The 16662-nt window shown below is 46.8% G+C and overlaps 2 protein-coding genes across 5 annotated transcripts in view; both read right to left on the reverse strand.

Annotated features, from left to right (window-relative positions):
- usp53b (ubiquitin specific peptidase 53b) overlaps positions 1-2870 on the reverse strand; it is a 38939-nt gene extending 36069 nt beyond the window's left edge. Inside the window, exon 1 of the mRNA XM_064337899.1 lies at positions 2192-2870. The gene's annotated coding sequence lies outside the window, so the exon portion shown is untranslated. The remainder of the gene's footprint in view (positions 1-2191) is intronic.
- A 3899-nt stretch (positions 2871-6769) lies between these two features.
- On the reverse strand, positions 6770-15425 carry myoz2b (myozenin 2b). Of its 4 annotated transcripts, none has more exons than XM_064334628.1 (6): positions 15267-15425; positions 13486-13603; positions 12082-12248; positions 10790-10907; positions 8810-8993; positions 6770-8164 (listed from the first exon to the last, which is right to left on the reverse strand). In XM_064334628.1, exons 2-6 carry the CDS (start codon positions 13565-13567, stop codon positions 7939-7941), a joined length of 777 nt encoding a protein of 258 aa, XP_064190698.1. In that variant the 5' UTR covers positions 13568-13603; positions 15267-15425; the 3' UTR covers positions 6770-7938. The 4 variants fall into 4 exon arrangements, with proteins under 4 accessions (XP_064190698.1, XP_064190699.1, XP_064190701.1 ...); XM_064334629.1 differs by having other exon boundaries at positions 15293-15424; XM_064334631.1 differs by lacking the exon at positions 13486-13603 and having other exon boundaries at positions 15293-15424.
- Between the last annotated feature and the right edge of the window lie 1237 nt (positions 15426-16662).

Raw genomic sequence — 16662 nt, forward strand, 5'->3', positions numbered from 1 at the left:
TCATATCAATATCCATCGGTTCTTATTACATCAGATCGCATCGTAGCAAAATGTGTGATATTGCCAAATATCGAAACGTCGCCTGAAAAATCCAAATCGTAGGCCTATCCAAATCGTGGCGAAGCCCGAGTTTTCCACCCCAAATGCGTATAATATTTTCTTAGCATCGCCAAGGGACGGGACGGTTTCAGACGTTTGGGTGTCCCGTCTCGCACTAGCAGCCCACCCCCCCACCCCCCCGCCCCCCTCCCCCATTAGCCAATCAGGCATCAGCTCTTTGGTTGCCAAGCTGCACTTGCTCCAGCGCTGGACTGTGCAGGCCTTGCCGCAGAAGTGCACTGTCAGAAGCAGCACTGGCTGAGAGTGAAGGCCTCAGACAAGAACGTGCGCATAAATGGACAACTGAGGTTGCATCGAGCTTCGCCGCGTCAGCATGATTAGGCATTCCAAACTGGGGGGGGGGGGGGTGGGAAGGGGGGCATATAAAAAAAAGGTGCTGAATTTAATCCTAGCTGCTGAATTTTGGACATATCTGGGAGCTCATGAGGGGAAGAAAAGAGTATTTTGAGCTAAATTAATAGCTTTATATTAGTCCAGTCTTGAAGAGATAAATAGACGGATGACTTTTACTAGAAAAAGCTGCCTAACTGTATCTATGGTTCTATGTTGAAAGTAACACCCCTTAGAACTATATCTCTAAAATTCTAAGTGTGGGTCAAAAATAACAGCAATGTTTTTTGTCACTCTTTTGCTGGCTCTCCTACTACAGAGAGCAACTCAGTCCGACTTAGGACCTAGAAAGAGAACTACTTTGGTTTTATCTGAGTTGTGGAAAGTTCCCAGAAATCCAACTATTAATATCATGAAGACACTCAAGAAGGGTAGCTATTTAACTTGAGTCACCGGGTTTCCTAAGATGTGGAGCGCACCAGCTGTTTAGAAGTGAAAAGGGATATTGCGTTGATGAATAACATGGGCGAGCAGTAGGACATAAATTAAGAATAAATACAGAACAGGAACTTAAAGGCGTACTGCAATCCTAAACGTTTAGTATACTGCTTGTGTTCCGTTGACACTTTTTATGGGGTCTGGAACAATGTAACATGTATGGTGCTCTTAGGAATCTATCAGAAGAGATTAAACTGTATTGCTCAGGTACAGTTCTACAGAGCAACCATATTACTGGTATTCCTCGTTGTTATGAATAATTACACTTTAATATGATTGACAGACGCTCATCTTGTTGAATGGTTCGGCAATTATGTTTATTGTATCATATATTCTATATTCAGAAAGGCAGGCATGCATGTGTACACGCGCAAAAGGGAAAAAACAAGCTTAAATACAGTTGAATAATCTTCCTATATGATATATGTCGCATAAACGAGTATTTTCGCCAAGTTTTAAGCAAGGACACAGTATATATAGCTAGTATCTTCTTAGACTGCAAGAATCATTTGTCTATCACTGTTGTATAAAACAGTCATTAAACCTTACACTAACGGTAACCTTTCTATTCACAGTAAATATTTAGTATTTAAACAAATAGTGCTAATTTAATCAATATTAAGTACTATATTTTTTAAATAAGCAAATTGTAAATATTTAAATAAGTAAATATTTACTACAGTTAACTGTTTTCGCAAAATATTGAGAATCGTGTGTGAATTAGTGTATGTACGTCGTACAAAATAAATGAATAGCTACGGGGATCATGTTTTCAGATTTACAGCGTAAAATTCATGGATTCACGACCTCTCTGCATCATGCGACACGTTCAAAAGAACATATGTATCATTTACTGTGAATAATATGTCACAAAATTACCGCCAAGTCAGTTCTTAAACTGCACCAATTGCAGTTGCTGTTTATAAATGGAATGACATGCTTGGTTAGTATTTCATTATTTATGCAACACCGTGTTATCCAGCCAGCAAAGCAGACAACACGAGAAAATAACAAAAACATGATGTAGCCTAGACCGCCAGCTCCTGGCATGACAGAGGCGGCATCTGCAAGACCTCGTTTGGTTCCACACGCACAACAAATCGCCTACTTCCAACAGCAACCTGAAAACGATGTACCTGTTATGCAGGTAAACCCCAGCTACAAGACACTTATATACAGAGGACAGGGCAAATGGCGACTGAAAAGTTAACAAACAAAACACTCGACGGACAGCAAAACTCACCGAATCAAACCGCGAATAATTGGCAGCCCAGATGTGTTTCGGTTACATCCAACTCTTGAGTCATGTGGATAGGATCTTGTTGGATAATTTTCTTTTGTATTTCTTTTTTTTTAAACCAACGAATACGGGAGTTCGGAAGAAGTGACTACATATCGAAGGAAACTCTACTGGAACATCTTGGGATCTGTTGAAATGAAGTGTTATTCAAAAGTAAGACAATCCAATCGTTCTTGGTTTCCCGTTCCCGTCACAATTTCCAGTTTACGCAATGACATGTTCCTCGCAGTTTTTTTGTTATTTTTATTTTCGCTTTTTTTTAGCTTGCTTGTATTTGTTAATGAGCCACGGCAGTGAGCCGTCGACTCTCCACCTGAGTGTCAGTCCGGGATTAGTGATGTTTGAAGAGCTGCGAGGTCAAACGCCGCCCCTAGTGTACAGTCTTTACTGTTGAAGCAATCTCAGCAAACGCTCCCCCGCCGCGCTGTCACGCTGTCACGGGGTGAGTTGTGTAGCTGTACGGACGCGTTGTTAATATTTCATATTTCGCACAGGTAGCGCATTCTGTTGTTTGCACGGACGATACAGTTGTCCCTGTTTTAATAGGGTTTTTTTTTTTTTTATTTACGCGCAAACATATTCCTGACCACGCGCCATATTTAGATTTATAATATTTTCTGTTCTTGCGTTCACTTTAAATTCCGGAACGAGTGCAAACGATGAATCAAAGCCGCCTTACAAAAAGTCTATGATGCAAGAGTAACACGTGCGCTTTTGAAACACCATCTGCCCAATCCGTAATACTCCCTGAAGGAAAAAAAAATATATAGCCTATATATTTTCTCTGAACATTTACTTCCATGTACTACAGTCTCTTATCTAAATAGAATTAATTAAAGCAACTACAAAACAATTCTGTAATCTACATTTATTATCAGTCTTATATTTTTATGAAACCAAATGCGCGTTGTTAAATCCAGCGCAACTGCTTCTGCGTAAACCATGACACATTCGTATTTATTCTTTTAAGATGTATTATTCATAGTTTTGACTATATTTGTGCATAAATCAAATAACCACTCAGACTGTTTTGTAGACGAACTATCCGATATTATATGCACGCGTAAGCGTCCTTTTAAAACTTCGCGTTATCATTTGATGAAGCAGATGAAGTCCGCAGAGGTCAACCTGACTTTGAAGTAATCTTTTTCATTTGATTGACAGAATGAAATATCTATCGTTTTACTGTATTTAAAATCCAGCCAGCCCCCCAAGGCAACTACAGAAGCCGGGTGAATGCGGCATATGCTCTGCTGATGGAGTGACTGGATAATTGCCTTTGCTTGCAGAGCGGCAGAAGTTCTCGGTATGAAAGAGAATCAATCATGGTCACGGACTATAATGCGTTGATTCAGTTAACCCTGTCGCGACCAAGTTTTTACTGCAGATTCAACAGTGTGATCGTCCTTCCATGGTGGTATGCACAAGTCAGCTATGGATGAATGCGTGGGGGTTGTAATCCGAGGTAAAGGCATGTTATGTGCTGAGCATTCCGTTACCCCTTATTTTGCCCCCTAAGCAGAATGACAGGGCAGGTTTGTGTGTTCATTCTGACATTACATTTTGGACTCTTTATTGTAACCTATTAGGCAATGCAAGCAATCCATAAAATATCAGGGTTGGGGTAAATTGCACATTCAATGCAGTCATTTCACAAAATAAATGTAAATTAATGTCATGAATTGATAAATGACTACCATGATCTGTGGTTGAGGGTTTTTTTTTTCAGGTGAGCATGACTGCAACACATTACAATGTTTGGCATTCAAGAACACCTCATAATTCGGCCCTAATTGTGTAATTAGTCATGTAGCTGTGCTTTTTTGGCAAATGATTGATGAACTTGGACTGCCAACAGCGACACCTGGAGGGTAACTGTGGAAATTCAGCCTGGCAGCCCTGATGGTCACGTGATCGAGCTGAGCTTCAGGCCCAGTTTTTATCACAAGGTTATTGGTTCTGTTTCCGCACACTGCTGTCATACATTTATACTGAGTACTTGTCCTGAATTGTAGTAGCAAACATTCAGTCCAGCTGTGTACATGGATATTTTGAAATAAGCAAATTGTTAAATAAATTAATAACCAATGTGACCAGTTGTTCCTGCTACTAACAAAAAGGTCATTTGGAATCATGTTAGGACAATGCACTTTTTAATGTTCCTCATGATGTTTTATGTTCCTCAGTATACCTTTTTATGTAGCAGTGGGTCACTGAGTGCGAGTTCTTCCGTGCTCTTTGCCTAGACAGTAATTACCTGCTGGCATTTGAGCACAGAGCCAATTACCTACCCAAGTCTATATTCAGTGGGCCGGCTTCAGTGAAGTGTCTGCACCAGAACCCGGTTTGGCTGAAATGGGAATATACCAATGTTTGCCTTGGTCCAGTATGCTCATGCTATGGATTCGATTTTCAGGTGCTGTTTTACACCTGAGAACAAACGGCCCTGTAATTTATTGGGGGCATACAATCTATTATTTGCTATCAATCTTTTCCAAAAACTTTGTGATTTTTATTTTTGATTATTATTAGTATATGTATTCATCAGCATGTTAACCTTTGAAATAAAAAACACTGTGTGCAAAAAAAAACAAATACACTCCATTTGTATGCAGTTTTATTAAACATAGCCCATTGTGATTGGATGAAAATGTCATCAGGCAGCCTTTACTGAACTGTCACTGTTACCGTTCACTGTGTTCCTCTAGTTAAACAGGGAACGAGCAGCATTAGCAAACTTGCTGATCCGTCTAATTCCTTCCCCTTGCAAAGTGCATCGCTAATGAACGATTAATTATGCAGATGCACAGGCGGTAAAACGGGACTCTTTCCAGTGGTCTCGCGAGCTGTGACACTGCTTCTGGGTCCTCACCTTCACACAGACCAGGTTCATCACACAAAGCGTTCGCTAAACATCGCAGGTTTAGTGACAAGTCAATGTACTCTCTAACACAGTGGTCTCCAACCCTGGTCGTGGAGAGCTACGGGGTCTGCTGGTTTTTGTTCTCACCTTAAAATCAGCACCCAACTGAGACCCAAGACACTAGGTGAGTTGAGTTAACTGTGTAATCAACTGCTCTAATTGATTCACGAGGTGCAGAGTCACCATGAAAACCAGCAGACCCTGTAGCTCTCCAGGACCAGGGTTGGAGACCACTGCTCTAGCATATGAGTATTAGTGTATTATACTATGGTGTGTAAAATACTATAGTAGTATAGCACTCTTTCCCCAAGGGAACTCAATGAATATATGTGACAGTTAAAAAAAAATAAAAAAATAAAAACTGGCCCTGCTCATTAATGGCCCGTGGCTGTGGAGGGCGCTGTTATGAAACGAACAGAAACGGATGTGCTTCTGTGACCCGTGAAAGAGAGGTGACCTGTGTGTTTGTTTAGACTCAAAGCTCAATTAATCGGTGACCTTCATGAGGCTGCCAATACCGTGTATCGCTGCGGTCAGAAGCTATTTCCGGGCTGTTTCTCACCTCCATCGGCCATCTCTGGGCCAGCTCTGCTGAAATGCAAATGATTTAAAGGCGCGACTAATCTGTATTATTATTATTTTTTCTTTCTATATTTAGTCTTGACCCAGTCGTTTGTGTTGCTATGAGCACAACCAGCCACTAGGGGCAGTGGTTTTAAAAACAGCTTTAATCAAACCTGCGACCTAGTGGTACAAAATGATATATGTGTGTGCGTGTGCGTGTGTGCATGTGTGTGTGCGTGTGTGTGCGTGTGTGTGTGTGAAACCATGTTATGAATATGAATTTAGAATTTTCTGATGAAAATGGGCATATGGGACCAAACAAACCTTGTCCTAGACCTCTTGACATCGTCATCTGTCCCCGTCATAAATAACCAACGAGAGGGTCCACCACCTCCGCTAAAGTGTCCGCTGCCGATGTTAATTTAGTCCACGGCAGTCGACCCGGGGGTATCGGGTGGCAGGGCGCCATGCGTGGAACCGGATCTGGGAAACAGGGAGCGCGCTCGCTGCTCCGTCGCGCTCATCCGCGCTGGAGCGCCGTAGAAGCAGAGGCCGCCGCTGCCGAGGCCCGCTGTGGCTATTCAGCGCCGCCTGTTTACTGAGCTGCTGTGCTCTGCGTGCGTCACCTGCGCGAGCCTCATCGAGCGCCTCGAGGGGGGCGCCAGGCCGGGGGGCTGCAGTACCGCCCCTTTGTGACATCACACCCGTCGCTTCACCGAGAGGGCACCAGGTCTCTCCCCGGCCCTCCGGAAGGTTCTCCGTCGAGGCTCCCCCCCCCCCCCAACGCACGCCTCCCTGGATTTCCAGAGCTCAGCAGGCGGGACGGCGGAACGCCGTCAGTCTGACGGGCGCGCGTGGGCGGGCGGGCGGGCGGGCGTTCCGGTCTCATCCGGCCGCGGCGGCTGTCCCAGGTGATCCGGCCTGTCGCCTGGGCTCCGCGTGTTTTCGGCGCGCAGCGGTAAAACAAACGGGATTTGTCAGTTTGACACGCGTCGAACCCTGAGGGCTGAAATAGTCGAGACCGCGCACGCCGGTGTGACATGAAGCTATTTATTGCCAATAGCGGTTGATTAATGCGGGGTTCACAGGGCAGTTCGGTGGCTGGCATAACTGTTCCCGGGATACAAATGGAAACTGTCAAGCAGCAAGGATCAACTCTCATGGCAGATTTCCACACCAAATACCAGTAAACGCTACAGGCTACTATAAATGCAAATTAAATAGCTGTGGATTTAAAATGGTCAACATTTCTGACTATGTATATTCGTGTGACAGCATTTTGAATCCATCTTTCAGTCCATTCCCATGTACAGTATAATATTAAATATCTATTTTTATGGTACAATAAAACACCTTCTTGTAGCACATTTAAAGTCACCTTATGTATACAGACCTTAGTTACATTAAACATGAAGCAAAAAAATAATAATTAACAGCATCAAAATATTCACACAAATTCTTTATAAATTGAAGAGACATTCCATTTTTGTTTTATACATGAAAAGTGAATTGGTAAAATAGTGTATTGGCCTCACAACTCAGGCACTTTACTGTTATTTACAAAAGAACATGTTGGGGCAATTCAGTCCTACTCCAGTGTGGGTTACCTTAACTGAGTCACAAATATCAGTTAAGTTGTTTATACATACATTACATGTGCGTTTAAATTCAGGAATACCTTATTTTCACATGGGGAAGTTGAGTTGGATAAAAATAAACTTTAAATTTAAGAGCTGCTGAACCTCTAATATTTGTCCAGTTTCCGAAAAAGTGAAGTAAATGTGTCAGCACATTTCAGCTGAAGGCCCCACTGGTTTTTTTAAATTTTATTTTAAATTGAATGTGTGTAATTTATCATTTATAATTCATGGCACAATTCTGATATGGCTGCGGCGAAAGTTAAAGTAGAAAGTGTGGCACAGTAGCTCTCACCCTCCCCCACCCCCCCCTTTAAAATGGAAGCTGTCTGTCCGCTCTGGTGTGCATCAACAATGGCGTGCCTCTGCTCTGACTGCACCACAGCGGGGGGTGGGGGTGGGGTGGGGGGTGGGGGGGGAGGAAGAGGGGGAGGGGGGGAGCTTTTGGTGTGAGGCGACACATTTCGCGTGAGCCGTCTGTCTGTTTGAATCAATCACGCCCCTGTCAGGTCATCGGCGTAGATGGCGGCGGCGGCGATGGCGATGGCGATGGCGGTGGTGGCCGCTCAGAGGTCATCCGACTCCGGGACGTCCACCGGCTCCAGCCCCACGCTGGGGAGCACGAGGGGGGCGCCGTCGGAAATCCAGCCCTGGGCCGTCCTGTTGAAGCTGGGCCGCTTGGACGCCGGGTCCTGGAGCTCAGGGTATTTGGGGGGGTTCAGGTCCACCTCGGGGAGCTTGAACGTTATCCCCCTGGGGGCTTTATCGAAACCTCCGAACGGAGTGGCAACCCTAGGGGGGCGGGAGGGGTGGGGGCAGGACACTGTGGTAAGGGTGACATCGTTCTGTACAGCCCTCTGCCAGTAACCTTCACAGGATGACCAGCGGCACATGGAAACGTTCGTGCTTTAGATTTACGGCATGCTGACAGTGGCTGTGCGCTCTCTATGAAAGACACTGCACTGCCCAGGGTCAGCTTATTCTGTTGTTCCCTATTCAACCTTTCTCCATTTTGCTAATACGTGAGACCACAGTCAAGCTCCAGAGCAGGCCTGCCCAGCCGTGTTTCTGGAGATATACCGTCCTGTAGGTTTTCACTCCAACCCTAACGAAGCACACCTCATTCAACAGCTAGAGATCTCATTGAGCTGCTAATTAGCAGAATCAGGTGTGTCAAATTAGGGTTGAAATGAAAACCTTCAAGGATGGTAGATCTCCAGTAACAGGGTTGGGCAGCCCTTCTCCAGAGCAATTATTCCTTATGACTCAGCGTAATGGGTAGGGTGCGGTATGAGAGGTAAGGAACTGAGCTTGTAACCTACCGGTTGGTTGTTGGGTTAAATTCTGAGGTAGGACCCTTGAGAAGGGAACTTAACCTGAATTTTTTTCAGCCCTGAATAAGCGTAAGTAGAGATGATTCTTTTTTATTTGTCCTACCTGTTAAAGCTCTTGAAGTCAGGGCCCTCTGGCTTGGGTTCAGGTACTGGCATTTTCACATTGAGCGTTTCAGCCAGGGTGGGGTCATCGATGATGGCCTGTTCCCAAGGGGAGTGGTAGGATTTGGGGACGGCCGTGGTGTTGAACTTCTCGGAGGGGATGTCCTTCAAGGGCTCCCCGTAGCCTGAAACACACGCCAGTCTGCTGTGACCGCTAACCCTCCAAAGCCCCCTCACAGTATTCTGAACAGGAGTGCGATCTATTTTTTGTTGCGACAGGCTTAGACCCAGAGAGTTGTAGGTTTAGCCCAACAGTACTGCTGTACCCGTGATTAAAGTACCGGATCAAAATTGCTTTGGTAGATATTTAGCCCAAACGAATGGACAGGGTATCAGAAAAGTTCTCTGTAGAGTTTCTGCAGTACAGGTGACTTAACCCTCTAAGGTGTGAGGTTACAAAAATGTGATTAGAATGTTCTTAACTGAAAATTCTAATGCTGATGTAACAGTCACTACTGGTTGAAGGCAATTGAGTTCTAGAACACTGATTTAGAATTTTGGAGAAAAAAAAGTATTCCAGAAAATCTACTTATCAAAGGGTTAAATATCTAATACAGACATTTTCCAGGGCTACTAAGTCAGTACAGAGTAGAACAGAATGTGGGCTGTGATCTTAAAGTAAACTAAAAAAACAACCTAGTTCATTCCTCAGTGTCTAAATTGGTACACGAAACAGTCTATTTAATGAGAGTATCATGTGTGCAGATACAGTATGAACTGCAGTCTGACCCTGAGGGGGCCCATTTGTGTTTTCCTCCTCTAACACTCAACGTGCCAGAAGGAATTTACTTCAGACACATGCTGGGCTTCCTATTTATATTTATGGTCTCATATTATAGAAATCTATTATGACTGCCGGGCCTCGGGTTGCACTGAGACTGTATGAGACAAAGATCGCGTTCTACGGCGAGTGACAGAGGGCATTTAAGGGGTTATGGTGGAGACTGCCGTAGGTGCTTCAACAGCACGCAAGGCAATGCCTCTGGACCACCTTAAGAGTGAAAATCACTCTCGGTTTTCACATCGCACAGGTGCATCTGGTTTGGAAAGAGCAATAATGGGGGGGGGGGGTGGTGGGGGGTGAAATGAGAAGCGCTCGATCGTTCAGCGAAAGGTGTGTCACATTATCATTAGGCTTCCGCGACCCCATTTTCACGCCCGTAGCGTTCCTCTTTGGGGGCGCGGTACATTAGAGGCACAGCCAGGCCTGGTGATGATGATGATGATGATGATGTATAATGAATCTGAATGCAGCGTGAGCTTGGGCTGGTGTGATGAGGAGTGGGCTAATGCGCTATGAGTTTTTGAGTGCAGTAAGATCAGTAATTACAGTACGGTGTCCCTTGTGGGGGGGGGCTGGGGTAAAGACTGGAAATAGCAGCAACGCAAAGGCCGTGTTTATCTTGTGAAGTGCGAGGAGATGACTCGCCCAGTCCAGCGGGGGGGGGGGGGGGGGGAGGGTGGCGCAGAGCAACAGGGTATCAAGTTAACCTAACCCCCCCCCCTTTCGGGCCAGCACCCCCCGCTGATGATTTTTAGAGAAGACGAGAGACAGCGGGACAGGAAGTGTCTGGCATGCTGTGTGCCGAGATGTGTCGCCTGACAGGACTGCCACGTCCGCGTGAGGACGCCCACGCTCGCCAATTAATTTTCTGGAAATTAATTCCGGTAATTTTTTTGGGACTTTTGCGGTGTGACACCTAGAAGGAATGTCCTGGTGGAACTCAGCACAGGCCAAGTGAATTACAACAACTGCAGAGAGGCTGCAGAGTTGTGACGACCCCACATTACCTATGAAAAGAGCGGCAAAAACAAAACCGCTGAACATGTAGCACGACTCCTCTGAAGTTCTGTTTCAGGGGGTGTTTCAGTTGTTCTGTTTCAGAGGGGACTCAGGGATGAGGGGGACCCCCCCCTTTACCTGGGGCGATGGATTCCGGGTTTGCGGAGTTCCTCGGATCTGGGGTGTTGGGGGGCGTCTTGGCTTCCGCGTCATTCCCCTCGCCCGCCGTTCCGTTGTTCTGAGCTTGGACGTCGTTCTGAGGAGAAAGAGGCCCTATTTTTAAATTCCGACAGGACCCGGACTCACCCTCGACAGAACATCGATCCCCCACGTGAGAAGTCCGTTAACGCTTTTCACCCCATCGGCTGTGTCACTCAACCCGGCGTGACCTGCGCCTCAAATGAACCGTGGACGTCAAACGACTGCGACCTTTTCCGAAAGGAAGAAGCGAACCTTGCAATCAAACTTATCCGCAGATGGCGTAGGTGTATCCCGCAGAAGTCTCGGTGACAGCTATTCAAAGTCTGACCTACCCCAAAGTCCCCCGTGATTATCTGGCTTAAAGGGCCTAGTGTTGGGAGAAGAGCTCTCGACAAGCTCAGCATTCAGGGGGGTGTAACACAAGCAAACTTCCAGATCGTTGCGTACGCTTAAGTCTAACGGTAGCGCGAGTGAAAGTTTGACTCGTTAAACGTTTCAGGCATTAAAAGCCTCTGCAGATTGACTCCTGTCGCCGCCGGGCAATCTCTCTTTTCCGAGTTTGGATAGCGTCGTTCCACGAGCCAATCGGAGCGAAGGCACGTCAACGGACACCGATAAAACCAAGTGGCGGCCTTTCACCGAAGAGAGCTGGCGTCTGCCCCACGGGCGCTGAGGACTGGCAGAGATAGGCACAGGTCCAAGATCAGCTTCCCCACCAGCAGTCCTGACTCTAAAAACAAGGAGCTGAAGACATTAAACTGATCTCAGATCAGCACCTGTGGAGGTTCCGCCCAGACTCCCCAGTAAAGGACAAAGACAGGGCATTGGGTCTGCTGCTTTTTCCTATAACTCCCACGCCAAACAGAGCCACTGTTCACGCAGATAATATGAAGCCTCTCATTCAACTGTTTAGTCTCTCAGGAGTGTATTACTTTTTTCATGTTGTGTCAATGTGAATGGATGTACAAGGGAGAATGTTTGTGTTTGCATGCAAGTGTACATATACATACGTGTATGTGGGTATATGTATATGGATATGACATATACATATGACATATATGAAATACTGGTTTATAAATTATAGGTATGGAATAGTTGTGCATGTAGCTTATAGCTAGTTGTGCATTGCAGATTATAGGTATGGTATAGTTGTACATGTAGCTGTATATGTGTTTATGTCCTTTGTTTGTGTATGAATGTTTGTATATGTATTTTTTAAAAACCCTTACGTTCAGCTGCACGTTGGCTTCGTTCTGTATGCTCTCGAAGGTGTATTTGTCCGACCTCCTCTGTCGCATCTTGAAGAGGCGGGACCCCCTGTTGGACAACAGGGAGAGCTCCTCCAGCATGATGTCTTTCGGGGTGCACAGCTTCTTCCCCAAATCCATGGTGTCTCCTGGAGGAGAGAGAGCAGACGGGATGTTTTTTTTAAGGTAGAAAGAGGTCCGTCGCCGGTAGGGTGAAAGCAGGTGATGGTTCCAGGGGCTCACAGCTTGGGGAGGGAAAATTAATTAGTGTTATTAAAAAAAGGGGGGGGGGTCCCAGAGCAATCAGGAGGTCTAGAATTCCTAGCTGTGCCCCTGGGTGGGAAAGGCGAAACGTGTAAAAGGGTCCCTGGCTTGTTGATGCTGTTGGTGTGAAACAGCGTGTGGTGGCTTCCCTGGCCTTTTCTGGTCTATTCAAAACACCCAACCCCCCCCCCCCCCCTCCCCCAGGGAGGAAACCCTGAGTATCACCAGTACTCCATTTCCTCTGAAAGGGAATCTGATCCCAGCCACGGCTGTCGCTCTCTCCTCAGCAACGATCAACAAAGGCCGCTTTCTCAAAATGTACACTGATGTCACCTTGCCCTTACGAACGATGCACTCTTCCCACAGATCAAGGCTGCCACTCTCATCTGATAACACAACTTTTAAGTTGTTTTGAATTCAATAAGTTAATATTAGATACATATTCATTTCTAAAAATGTGCAGGGGTAGTTTGAATCAGAGAAAACCTCTTCAAACCATCTCTTAATGCATTTCAGGCGTCAGATTATGAATGTTCCAGTAATGTTGTCACCAGTTATTATTACCAGATTATTAAGCAGTCAAATTGTCTTCACCATAATGGTTTTTTTGGATAATCTGCACGTGCTCCTAAGACCAGGGTCAATGACCCTCGCATATTCTTCATCATGTGACACCTAGGTGCTCATCTACAGCCTAAGTGGATGTAATGGGGAACCTTTTCACCTCTAAAGCCCGTTTCTTCTTTAATGCGTCTATAGAAGCAGGTCCCGAAAAAAAACGGTGCTTATGGAGATGTCAGTGTCCGATCAAAAGCCGAAAGGATATCCTGGCGGAATGTATCTCAGCTGATTTGGATCTTCGTGCCTTCCCGGTTGGCCTATGCAGTTGTTCCCGCCAGAAATAGACGCTTGAAAAAGGACAACTACAAAAGGATTAGCGGGCGTTGGCAGCGCCTCGTCCCGCTAACTTATTTATGGCCATCGAGAGAAGGGCTGCGGAATAACATTCTGGACGGCCGATTAGCGTGTGTCCCTCAAACGGAGGGGCGGGTGGGCGTGTGCGCGCGCGTGTGTGTGTGTGTGTGTGCGTCACAGTGCTGCCAGCGTTAGGCTCTGTCATACCGTTGGAGCCCTGGACCTCTCGACAGATAGCGGCCGCCTGCATCTTCCGCTCTCTGGCCGACAGGGTGCTGAATCGGGACATGGCGTTTAAGGATGGGGCCGGCGCGATGCTAAAACCCTGCGGAACAATCGGGAACACACACAAAAAAAGAGAGGAACACAGCATGTACGTTCCTTTCCGCTGACTTGAAAAAAAAAAAAAAAGAAGAAGAGAGAGAATGCGTCGCCGCAGATTATTTTCGGGGAGATTGCTGGAGGAGTGCTATCAATTGTCTGCCCCGCTCGTGGCTTCCCAGTGGAAAACGTTTGAGATTTCCCAGGATGATTCACCGGACATCTTAAAAGGGCGACGTCAGCGCTTCCTTTTTAAACGTCCCTGAGCTGAATTTCAGCCGTACCTAGTACTGACATGCCACTGGATATTAAAAAAAAGAGTGCTCTGTGGCATGCGCTGGCTGTGGAACCTGGTCACCGTGGCGACTGCACTGAAGTAATTCTTTCCATTCGACGCGCCCTGCACGTGAGCACACCTTGCCTCAGACTCTCAGAGGTCCGAATCCAACTCGAATTCATAGGCAGTTGTCAGACAGTGTAAGGGTTAAAGGTACTTTAGTGGTGACGCTGAACACACGCTATAACCCCCCCATCCCCCCCCCCCAACCCACCCCCCGGCCTGCCCATGCCACCCGAAACCGTACTGTCCCACGGCACCTGTGTCTGCAAGAAATTGCCCACCTCTATATATATAGATGTCTCACATTGTGTCACCATTATTTATATCCAGTAGAACAACCCCCTGAATTATACAGAAATACAATTCAATTTTTTAACACATGGGTTTTATTCAATTGTCGCCATTAAATAAATTATGCCTTAAAACATTTTTATGCCATATTTGCCAGGAATCACCTCCAATGGCAAAGAGCAAGAGTGAAAAAAGACAGACAGAACACACTTAGACAGGGGTGCCCAGGTTTCCAAGCACCCCAAAACAAACAGATAGATACACATCAATCTCGTATTGCTGTCGGTTTTTGTCCTGAAATGGGCTCTGGGTAACACTGTGGGCTGGTCGGACAGGTCCCCACAAAGGGATCACCACAAAGGCACAGGCACGGCTACAGCAGTTAACCTCTAAATCTGCCCTTCAGTGCCTGCTGGGGGCTCACAGGCTTTCCCTCCGGTTTCTCGTGACATTCCCCACGGATCAATCCCGCAGATTTCCATGACAGCACATCAGCCGGGATTGATCCTGCTTCTATAGTAAGAGCGGTCTTCGCAACTTTTAAAGCCCCAAAGCCAGACACCCTCGAGCCAAAACACCAGGGAGAAGCCATAAACTACAAACTGACCTGTGCTTGTACAGACTGACGTTATTAACAGTACAGAAATTATTCAAGCTTTAACCATCAGTAAATTACTCAAATATCACAACAGTCACATTGAGAATTGGCCGTTGCTTTTTATGAAGCCCTTAACAACTGACTCTAAACCCTGCAACTAAGAAGAAACACAAAACAATTTTTTTTTTAAGTTTCTGAACGATAAGAGCAAGTTTTAAGCTCATGAGAGGTGCGTGGGTCAGTGGCGGACGGCGAGCGCGTTGTGGCAAAGCGCAGGACGCTGGTTATCATTGAGCAGACCTCTGAAAGCGACGGTGCGAGCGTTGGTCAGTTTTTTTGTTTTTTCCGCGGTGCGGTTGAAGCCCTTCCACAGCGGCCCGGCGTTGGAGACGGACAGCCGACAAAAACAGGCACACCTGCGGTGGGCAGGTCCCTTACCTGCGCGGACGTCCCAGCTGCCTCACCTTCAGAGGGTATCCTTGGAGCGAGCGCGGAGCTCAGGGGTCAACCTGGGTGCTTGGACTGCCCAGATCTCCACACTCCCCAGAACTGAGGCCAACCGGGGGGGTTGTCAGTGTGTGTCTGTTGTCACCGGTATGCAGCTTACATCAAGAGGCTAAATATAGCGCTCACCATCCCACTACCACACACACGCACATACACACGCACACACACACGTACATCCACACAGAGATACACATGAGCATGCATGCGCACACACACATACACATACACACACACTCATACACATACATACACACACGCACAAGCATACACATGCACACAACACAAACATACACACACACACACATACCCACATACCCACACACACACAGACACGCACACACGCGCATCACATTGACGCATGAGGTGAACATGCGTGAGTAGTTGTGACGAGTGGGCGGTGTGTGTAGCGGATGGTCAAGGCTGCCATACCACATTTTCCTGAAGTCTGGGGGGGGGGTGAAGTGAAGGTGGGGAGGGGCAGAGGTATTGTTCCTCTGACACGTCCAAGAACGTGAGTTTCCAGGACGCTTGGAATCAACTCAGGTAAGCAGCTAAGACATCCCCAGCGCCCTGCTCCGCCCCCCACACACCAGTGCACAGAAGGGGCGGGGCTGGGAGATTACACATGTCCCCTCCTCCTCCCCTGACCCCCCCCCCCCCCATTCCCCCTTGGATGGCAGGTAAAGCTGCAAATCCGCCGTTTAAAGCGAGAAGCCCCCGAAGGTCAAACGGCGGGGGTTTATTCGGAGTTTAAACGGGGGGGGGGTCCCGGGCCCTCGAACGTGGGCCTTACCCGCTTCCTGCGCATGGGGTGTCCCAAGGTCACCTCCGCACAGGCTTACACAACGAGGGGTCCCTCTTGCGTAACGATTCCCCACAACACCCCAGGACCGGCCCGAGCCGCGGTCAGCTGACCACCTCAGTGTCTGCTCCTTAATCTCCAGGAGAGGACGATCAGGCAGTTCCCCCGGAACTTCAGACGGAGTGGAGAGAATCTTTTTTTTCCCCATTTCTTCATGTCATGTTAAGACCTAAGCTGAATCGCATAAGGCAGAGGTACGGTGGTCTGTATCGGGGCACACTCAGAATGGTTAATGTCCTAAAGCCGAGAGAAGAGGGGAAAGCCTCTTCAGACAGGTCAGTCGCTGATGGAGGGAACAAACGTTGAGAAGGTTCGACATTATTCGTGGTTTATGGGCAAAAAGTAAATATCCTAAAATAATCAGAATCATCTATTATTAGATTAGTTGTTATCTGTAATAAAATGGGAGGTGAGCTTTATGTTGTATGCACAGCATTTATTATGTTAATTACTGTAACATATTGT

The sequence above is a fragment of the Anguilla rostrata genome, chromosome 5, assembly GCF_018555375.3.
Source record: "Anguilla rostrata isolate EN2019 chromosome 5, ASM1855537v3, whole genome shotgun sequence".
Taxonomy (NCBI): domain Eukaryota; kingdom Metazoa; phylum Chordata; class Actinopteri; order Anguilliformes; family Anguillidae; genus Anguilla; species Anguilla rostrata.

Excerpts from the sequence above, each read along its gene's own strand:
- myoz2b (XM_064334628.1), bottom strand. The coding sequence starts at position 13,567 with ATGTCCCGATTCAGCACCCTGTCGGCCAGAGAGCGGAAGATGCAGGCG. Across the intron at positions 12,249-13,485 it reads AGAGGTCCAGGGCTCCAACG|GAGACACCATGGATTTGGGG; the intron begins GTATGACAGAGC and ends TCTCTCCTCCAG. Across the intron at positions 10,908-12,081 it reads AAGCCAACGTGCAGCTGAAC|AACGACGTCCAAGCTCAGAA; the intron begins GTAAGGGTTTTT and ends CTTTCTCCTCAG.